This window comes from Xenopus laevis, chromosome 2L (assembly GCF_017654675.1).
Source record: "Xenopus laevis strain J_2021 chromosome 2L, Xenopus_laevis_v10.1, whole genome shotgun sequence".
NCBI classification, from domain to species: Eukaryota; Metazoa; Chordata; class Amphibia; order Anura; family Pipidae; genus Xenopus; species Xenopus laevis.
Genome location: NC_054373.1, coordinates 6,962,038 through 6,971,568, shown reverse-complemented (window position 1 = coordinate 6,971,568; position 9,531 = coordinate 6,962,038). Strand labels below are relative to the sequence as shown.

Sequence of the window (9,531 nt, the reverse complement as noted above, 5' to 3'; positions counted from 1 at the left end):
CTAAAAAATGATCTTCTAGACTACAAATGTATTGTTATTGCTACTTTTTATTCATCGTTTTTCTATTCAGGCCTCTCCTATTCATATTCCAGTCTCTTATTCAAATCAGCGCATGGAATTTGTAACCAGATTGCTGAAATTGCAAACTGGAGAGCTGCTATAAATAATAAAAAACAAATAATAAAAAATAAAAATAAAAACCTATTGCAAATTGTCTCAGAATATCACTCTCTACATCAGGTGGCCACAAACTTTTTTTTACCCATGAGCCCCATTCAAAATGTAAAGAGTTGGGGAGCAACAAAAGCATGAAAAAAAGTTCTTGGGTGGTGCAAAATAAGGACTGTGGATTGGCTATTTGTTAGTCCCTATGTGGATTGGCAGCCTATAAGAGACTCTACACTAAGGGGTAGATTTATCAAAGGTCGAGGTGAATTTTCGAATGAAAAAAATTCTAATTTTGAGCTATTTTTTGTGTACTGTAAATTTGATTTGAATTTGAAAAAAATTCGAATCAAACTTTATTATGTACTGTCTCTTTAAAAACTCAAGCTTTGACCATTCACTTTTAAAAGCTGCCGAATTGCTGTTTTAGCCTATGGGGGACCTCCTAGAACCTATTGGGAGTCAATTGGTGGACTTCGGGAAAAACTTCAATTCGAATTCAATTCGTGAGATCAAAAACAGACCTATTCGACCAAAAAAAAAAAACTTCGACTTAATTTCGGTTGGTCTTTTTGAATTTGAATTTCGAAGTTTTTTCAATTCGAAATTCGACCCTTGATAAATATGCCCCTTAGTTTTTATACGACCAAAACTTGCCTCTACGCCTGGAATTCATAAATAATCATCTGCTTTGAGGCCACTGGGAGAAATATCCAAGGGGCTGGAGAGTAACATGTTACTGGTTGGGGATCACTGCTCTACATCTTACTAAAAGGTAAACAACCCAATTAAATGCAATGTTTTTGGCATGAACAAAAGGAACGTGCCACCACTTTCCTCTCCTCTTGAACGATATTCACCCAAATGTAACTCTGGATTTACTGGGACAAGTGTAAAGGGCAAATGTACATATCAGAGCTACATTGTGGCCCCATTTACTATACTAGCAACTAGTGATGGGCAAATTTATTCTCCAGGCTCAAATTTGCGGTCAACTGGCATGTTTCACCGCCGGCGAATAAATTCCCGAATTTGCAGCGAAAGTTCGCCGGTGAAAATTCACCAGCGTCAACGTTTTTTTGACGCCAACGATAATTAACAGACGCCCATTGACTTTAATGGACGCCAGCGTCAACTAAGCCCAATTTGCGGCGAAACGGGACAAATTTGCCCATCATTACTATCAACTATATAAAAACCCTGCAATTCCATAGGAATTAGCATTGGCTATTAAGCTATTCTGTGCCTAATTGATACAGTCGCACTATGATCAGCAAGGTTGTAGCTAAATGCTATTGGTGACAATACAATGTGACATTTTTTGTTGTTCTTGTTCTTTGTGCCGCTGGAGAGGAACCCTGTAACAGTAACAACCACACTTAAAACTGATTTTTTTTAACAAATTTCATTTATTAGCCTTTTTAATGTCATTTCCAGCTCCGTTTATGGATCAGTTCTGACTCGCGGAAATCTCCTTCCAAAAATCAGCAATTTTGCTTTGAAGCTCCTCCCCTTTTAGCGTCAGTTGTGATGTCACATCAATGATGAAACTTCTGCAGGAGGCAAAATATTGTGTTTATATTTAGTATACAATACTGTATATCAAGGAGGTTATTAGTAACATAGGCAATAGTGATGAGTGGGTCGGGCGGGTTCAGGACGGTTCCTGCACAAAATTTTCGGGTCACAGGCTGGTCCAGGTTGAGTTCTTCTCTTGCTCTCCCCGCCCTTGACCGAGCACTGCCAGCTTCCAGCCCCTAAATTTAAAGACTTGCACCTGCCCCGCCCTTTTGTGACATCACAGTGGGTGTGGGTATTTAAATAGAGGGGGGAACGGGTTGGAAGGGGGCAGGTAAGGGTCGGGTGTAGGTCGAGGATTTCTAGGCAAGAATTACAACTGTCCTGTAACCCATAGCAACCAATCATCAGACAGCTTTTACTGGTCAAAGAGTAATGAATCCAACATTAGATCGGTTGCTATGCATTGCTTGACCAGGGAACTGAACTGTGGGTGCAAATTAGGGAGACTTCCCATGGGCTTGTTTAAACGCCATACAGCTGCAGTTGTACATTGGAATAGTTGGAGGATTATAAGTAATGGCTGCGGTTGAGCAAGATGGCAACTCCAACACTTCATACTAATGTTACCCAACTGGACAAGCCTTAGTTATCATTACTGTACAGCTCCCAGAGGCAGTGACATCGGCTAAAGAGCTACAAGTCTTTATAGGAATGAATCACACGTCCGTCCTGCTTCTCCCCAATAATGGTGGCCATTTAGAAATAAAAAAAGCCAACGCTTGTACCTTGTGTTTTGTACCACTGGGGTTTCAAATATGTCCATGAGCAGCTTCCCTGCCGGCAGATACAGATCATTCACAGACCCGTAGATGCAGAAGGCAATGGTGTCCGGTATAATCAGCCAATCTCTGCGCACGTGTCTTTTTCTGATGGATTTTGCTCCGATTTCTAAGGGAAATCTAAAACATAAGTTTGCTGCGACTATTTCAGTACTGTACTTTTCCCAAAGAGATCACTGTCTACAATAAACCACAAGAGAGAACTACCAATGTCCGGTTATTGTTCCAGACATAACAATCCCTAACCACTTGGCCGAAATTCCCTGCCAGCACCAAGACTGTCCGGATTCACTTTCACAGCTAGACCCATGTCCAATCAGAATTTCAGATTATTGGCACCAGCAATTGTAGAGTAATAGTCTGTGACACGCTTAAGAACACGAGAACATACAATAATAAAAGCCTGTGGAGGAATGAAAAGAATAGGAAGAAACATCAGTGGACCCTGAGCTTTATTTAGTGATGAAAGCGAGTGAGCTGCAAAAATGTACTGCGCCATTGCCCCACTTATCACTCTGCCCCCATTTATTTCTTGTGTTTCAATAACTGTGTGTGGTGTGTTGGTTCAAGGGAAGAATAACCTCCTTGCTGCAATTATTCTTGGCCAATGGTCCTGATCCTCGTTGCTATGGAGAAAGTTGGGCACATTAGACTAGAGCCACATTTTTTTAAAGGGATACTGTCATGGGAAAAAAAAAATTTCAAAATGAATCAGTTAATAGTGCTGCTCCAGCAGAATTCTGCACTGAAATCCATTTCTCAAAAGAGCAAACAGATTTTTTTACATTCAATTTTGAAATCTGACATGGGGCTAGACATATTGTCAATTTCCCAGCTGCCCCAAGTCATGTGACTTGTGCTCTGATAAACTTCGATTACTCTTTACTGCTGTACTGCAAGTTGGAGTGATATCACCCCCTTCCCACCCACTCCCCAAGCAGCCTAACAACAGAACAATGAGAAGGTAACCAGATAGCAGCTCCCTTACACAAGATAACAGCTGCCTGGTAGATCTAAGAACAACACTCAATAGTAAAAACCCATGTCCCACTGAGACACATTCAGTTACATTGAGAAGGAAAAACAGCAGCCTGCCAGAAAGCATTTCTCTCCTAAAGTGCAGACACAAGTCACATGACCAGGGGCAGCTGGGAAATTGACAAAATGTCTAGCCCCATGTCAGATTTCAAAATTGAATATAAAAAAATCTGTTTGCTCTTTTGAGAAATGGATTTCAGTACAGAATTCTGCTGGAGCAGCACTATTAACTGATTCATTTTGAAAAAAAATGTTTTCCCCATGACAGTATCCCTTTAAAGGAGAACTGGCAAAGGTTCTGTGACAATAGGTCTAGGCACAAAAGCATGGCAACCTCACCCCAAAACTTTCTTATGTGAAGGTGTCTCCCAAATGTTTAAGATAAACACTTAACACAGACCAATGATATAATAATATATATTAATTATATCTTAATATCTTATACTGTTTTACTTTGGCCTTTTGCATTCTGAGTCAAAAGTATCCTCTGGGGATTACATAGGAGAATATATATATATATATATATATATATATATATATATATATATATATATATATATATATATATATATATATATAATGTTTCTGGAGGTACCCTCACTCTTACTCGTTTATCCACTCGTGGGTCCTTGGTCAAATAGTGTAAGTATTATTGTAATGGACCAGCACTCCAAGTATTTTCAATTCAATAGTTTATTATAACATCCCTCATGTATCATGATACACGAGTGAGGTTCTAATAAACTATTGGATTGAAAATACTCGGAGTGCTGGTCCATTTAGAAGAATATATATATATATATATATATATATAGTCACAAGCCGACTGATTAGATCAGAGTAACTGGATAAACACACATTATAGTTGTCTGAGTACAATGAGGATACAATATCATACCCAGTGAGAGCAGGATTAATAGAAAGGTGGTGCCTGGGAGTTGCTGTACTGGGAAAAGGAATAATACAGATCAACATCACAAGTTTACAGGACTCGACAAGCTTCTGCGTCTTTGTAAATGATCATAGGGATGTGTGTCTGGCAACAAACACAAATGTTAAAGAGATACTGACACCAAAAATTAAACTCTTTTTTTTTTTTTTTACATCTATCATAATATTGCCTTTGAAAGCTACTTATAACTTTGCCATAAAGTATTTGCCTGTTGCTTTTACATTACCTGTCTGATGCCCCATGTTCCTGTATGAGGGGGCTGCCATATTTGTGCAGCAGGAGTCCGTTAGTATTAGAAACTCTGACAGGTTGTAAACACAGTCAGGTTTAGGAACTTCAATTAACAATTACTTACAAAACAAACCTCTAAGCAAAAAATGATCAACATGACCTATAGGTAACTTTTAATGTACATTCATATTTTAAAAAGTAGTTTTTAGTGTCAGTATCACTTTAAAAATCCTAAAAGTCCCATGGCCATGTTTTTACCAAAAATGCAGCTTTTTCCCAGCATCATTGTGGGACACCTACTAAATAATGTGCTGCACAACTCACAGAGGATTCACCAATACACATGCAAATTAGCAGGACTTAAAAGAAGAGAGAAGGGATATAAGAGAAGAGAGAAGGGGTATAGGAGAAGAGAGTAGGAGTAGAGGAGAAGAGAGAAGGGGTATGAGAGAAGGGGCATAGGAGAAGAGAGATGGGGTACAGGAAAAGTGAGAAGGGGTATAAAAGAACGAAGAAGGGAAAAGGGGTATAGAAGAAGAAGTGTAGGAGAACAGAGACGGGGTATAAAAGAAGAGAGAAGGGGTACAGGAGAACTGAGAAGGGGTATAAGAGAAGAGAGAAGGGGTATAAAAGAAGGGAGAAGGGGTGTAGGAGAACTGAGAAGGGGTATAAGAGAAGAGAGAAGGGGTATAAAAGAAGGGAGAAGGGGTGTAGGAGAAGAGAGACGGGGTATAAAAGAAGAGAGAAGGGCTACAGGAAAAGAGAAGGGCTACAGGAGAAGTAAGAAGGAGTATAAGAGAAGAGAGAAGGGGTATAAGAGAAGAGAGAAGGGGTATAGGAGAAGAGAGAAGGGGTACAGGAGAAGAGGTACAGGAGAAGTAAGAAGGGGTATAAGAGAAGAGAGAAGGGGTGGGGAAAGCAGTAGAAGACAAACGAAAGAGCGGAGACCAGAGGGAAAAGAAAAGGCTGTTGTAGGTGTAAGAAATGTAGGCAAAGAAAGGGAAAGAGTGAGAAGGTAGGATTGAGCAAAAGGTAAAAACTACAGAATAATGAGAGAAGGGAAGAGAAAAGGTGGAGGGATCAGGGGAGGATAGAAGGTGAGTGGGTAGCTGGCTCCATAATTGTAGCTATGGGCTTGTTGTGATTGAATGTCGATCCAGTTACACATTAGAGCACCCCCTCCACTTACCTACAAAAACAATATAACAGAATTGCACTTTCTCTTGCTTAAAAGCACCTAATTGATAAGAATTATACCCGATCACATACCTGTTTCCTATGAAAAGCCCAAATTGTGATCAGAAACTCCAACAACAACAAATGTCCTCGTCACGGAGCAAATTCCAGTTTTGCACAAAAAACACAGAGTTCTGTTCCAGACTGGTCACATGACTGGACATGGTCAATAGATTGAGTGAAGGAGAGACAACGAGGTGTCCACAATCTTCACAAATGGAACAAATATTTTGGATTATTTAAGATGTAGGGCTGCTGTACTGGGCTACGGTTACCAGATTTTAAATGAAACCCTGGGACACATAAAAAGAAAAAATTGTATTAGACTATGTCTGATCTTTGTTACTGTCCCCAAAACCACTTCCTATTTTTCAAATAAAAAAATCGATAATCAGTAGAGATCACTGAGCAGAGATCCTTCCAGTTTTATCAACTATATCTCCATCATTCCAAAGGCTTTAGCCTCTTCAAGATGTTGGGAGCTATAGTTGAACCTTTGGGGGAAACTGTTTGATGCCTGATAGCAGTTAATCTTGAAAGGTTGGGTTGAATGAAGACCATACCCAGAGCATTGGGACAGAACCCCTACAAGTAAGAGTAATTAGTACCCCCAGGACACAGGACCACAACTCTCTACAGATGCTTCTGCCATTCCTTCTATTTCCTTTCGTTATTGTCTATTTAATCCAGGATCTTTGATCTTCTGTTTCTCCAGGTTTCCTCACTTTTTCCATTTATGAACTTTATTCTTAAATTAGCCCCTCCCCCTGTGATCACCCACCTTCCTTTACTCTGCTCCCCTCTTCCATGTTTCTCTTGAGTCTTATATATCTCTGTTGTCTCCTTTTCTCAGGAACACTCTATGTTCTCACTTCTATTCCTACTTTCATTTGGCTTTTTAATTTCCTTTTCCCCTAATTTTTTTTCTGCCTTCTCATTGTTCTGTGTCTCAATCCTTCTTTTAATCTTTCTCTATTTATATATATCCCTATTCATAAAACGTAGCAATGACAATAAATGTGTAGCCCTACAGAGAATTTGTTTTTAGATGGGGTCAGTGACCCCCATTAGAAAGCTGGAAAGTCAGAAGAAGGCAAATAATTCAAAAACTATTTTAAAAAAAACCAATCAAGACCAATTGAAATGTCGCTTAGAATTGTCCATTCTATAACATACTAAAAGTTAATGTAAACCTTGTGGTTAGGGAGATCAGTATGACGGGGACATTGTGGAGACATTTCCGGGGGTCACTTTTTCCAATCTCCCCCGAAACGGGGCCTGTCCCCAGGAAACAAGGACTGATGGGAAACTTACTCTAGGCACTGGAGTATATTCCAAAAATATATGGTTTTCTGGGATCAACTTATTGTTAGGGGCATTTTTCACCTTGAAGTATAAAATCTGTTTACTTGTGGTGCTTTCAAAATCTGATCAGCCCACTGCTGCGGAATGTTGTTATAGACCAGTCAGGAATCTCCATAAAACTGGGAATATTTGGGATTGTGCCCTCAGGAGACAAGGGGCTTATTGTAGTCCCCCCAATGCTTAATGTATAATATTATGTAGGTGAGATTGTATATCACTTCCCACGTTAATCTGATATGGCTCCTGCTGTTTATGGGATACTGGCAGGTGTTGGGAGCAGGTGTTTGAAATTTAAAAGCAGGTGTGTAAAGATAGGACAGGTGTGAGGATAATTTCAGACCTTTACTCTGAACATTATGCAGTAAATTCTGCGCAGGGACGATCCTGGCTCCTCCGCCGCCTGAGGCAGCAGCAGTTGCTGCTGCCCCCCCTCCCCCAGAAATTCGCTCTTAAAGTACCAGGAGCAGCATTTTTGCTGCCCCCTGGTACCTAGTGGGGCGCTGCCGCCTGAGACGACAGCCTCAACTCGCCTCATTGGCGAAGCACCCCTGATTCTGCGCTATTCAGGAAGCTGAGAGAAATTTGATCAGTGACGTAACTAGAGGGGGGCTGGCCCTGGCGCAGGACGCTCTGCCGGGCCCCCCACCCCCCTCCGTACACCCGGAAATGGCCGGGAATCATGGCGCTTGAGCTGCTGGGGGGCCCTGAGGGGGTGCGGGCCCTGGCCCAATCGTACCCCCTGCTCTTTGATCATAAGATCGGTTACACAAACACCCACAGGAACTGCATGTGGGGAACTCTGATAGCTGCTGTTTAAACCACCTGCTACCAACTGCCGATCCAGTCACACTGATAATCTGGCCTGATAAGGAACTGACTGGATGACTTGAATACCAGTGCAGTCAGCGTCAGAAGCAGGGGGGCCAGGTCTAATTTTCAAAACCAGTCAAAGTCGGCTACAAAACTAGCCAAGAGGCACTTCAACAGCAGCCCACAAATAGCCAAATATGTGCAGTGAAAAAAAAAAAAAAGTCTAAAAAAATTAATGAATATGTGTGAAAAGGCGCCTTTTTCAAATTTTCACGGATTTGCAAATTTTTCCATTAAGCAAAATGGGACAGATTCACCCATTACTGGGGAGGGGGTCCCAGGAGGCCCGAAAACATATACAATTTTAAACAAATATTGGTAAAACATGGTCAACCGCTAGACATTTTGCTGTCCAGCAGATTTTCGCCTGAAAGTCACCAGAAAATGTGAGAATGTTTAAAAGTGACGGGAGATCGGGGTACAGAGCCCAAAATCTGTTAACTCACGACGTCTACACAAGTCAGTCCCATTGCATGCTGGGTATTGTAGTCTTACATTCAACTTGGCACTCAGCAAATTGTTCAACAAAAACTACATTACTCAACATGCATTGAGACACAGGCTTGGCACATTAGGGCAATAAAAAAAAACTTTGGCTGGTTTCCAAACTACAAAGCAGCCAAAGGCGCAGAAAGTAGCCCAAATCTGTACCTTGGCTTGTTTGTACTTTCAGAACCCACCTGGGCTTTAAATTAGTAGCCCACCCACCAACCTGGCAACCCTGGTCAGAAGTGACTGGAGAATCAGCCCTGCAGCGAGAGGGAAACCTTTAACAACAACCAATCAGAGCTTTACTCATTGGAGTAGTCTGTGCTAAAGTTATTGCTGATTGGTTGCTTGTGTATATTGTAGTCAATACATTCCTGCAGGAACAGCACAAACACAGGAATCTATAAACAGGTCTGGTTTATTCACAGGTAAAATCTCCTATAAGAAGCAGAGAAACAGCCTGATAGAATCACATCCAGTATAAACAGTTACACACAGCAGCGCCAACATATTTCCTCCAGTAAAAAAAACAAAATATAAAACTGCAAAATTCTCCAAATCCTGATATTTTTATATATTCTGCCCTAAACTGTGTGTGTGTGGGGGGGGGGGGAGAGAAGTGAGAGAAACTCACTAGACCTGCACCACCGGTTCTACCTCCTGCAACTCCCACAATGTGATAAGCAACGGCCAGTGCCAATATTCTAACATGTCATGAGCCGATACAGAAGGACTTGTTTATCTACAGGGACAAGGCAAAAAGTGCAAAGCCCCATGTGTTTTTCCCATAATGCACCTGCCCCTAACAATGGAGTGTGTGTGTGT

The 9,531-nt window shown here is 41.1% G+C and overlaps 1 protein-coding gene across 1 annotated transcript; it reads right to left on the bottom strand.

Moving 5' to 3' along the window:
• Positions 1-1,559: 1,559 nt before the first annotated feature.
• On the bottom strand, positions 1,560-6,791 carry apov1.2.L (apovitellenin 1 gene 2 L homeolog). The gene is made up of 4 exons (XM_018245403.2): positions 6,764-6,791; positions 4,462-4,509; positions 2,472-2,634; positions 1,560-1,718 (listed from the first exon to the last, which is right to left on the bottom strand). The coding sequence occupies exons 1-4, from the start codon at positions 6,789-6,791 to the stop codon at positions 1,616-1,618; spliced, it is 342 nt and encodes a 113-aa protein (XP_018100892.1). The 3' UTR covers positions 1,560-1,615.
• Positions 6,792-9,531: the final 2,740 nt, after the last annotated feature.

Coding starts and splice junctions, on each gene's coding strand:
- apov1.2.L (XM_018245403.2), bottom strand. CDS start 6,791: ATGGAAGAGGGGAGCAGAGTAAAGGAAG. Junction 4,510..6,763: donor GGGGAGCAGAGTAAAGGAAG/GTGGGTGATCAC, acceptor TCCTTTTCCCAG/TACAGCAACTCCCAGGCACC. Junction 2,635..4,461: donor ATTAATCCTGCTCTCACTGG/GTATGATATTGT, acceptor GATTTCCCTTAG/AAATCGGAGCAAAATCCATC.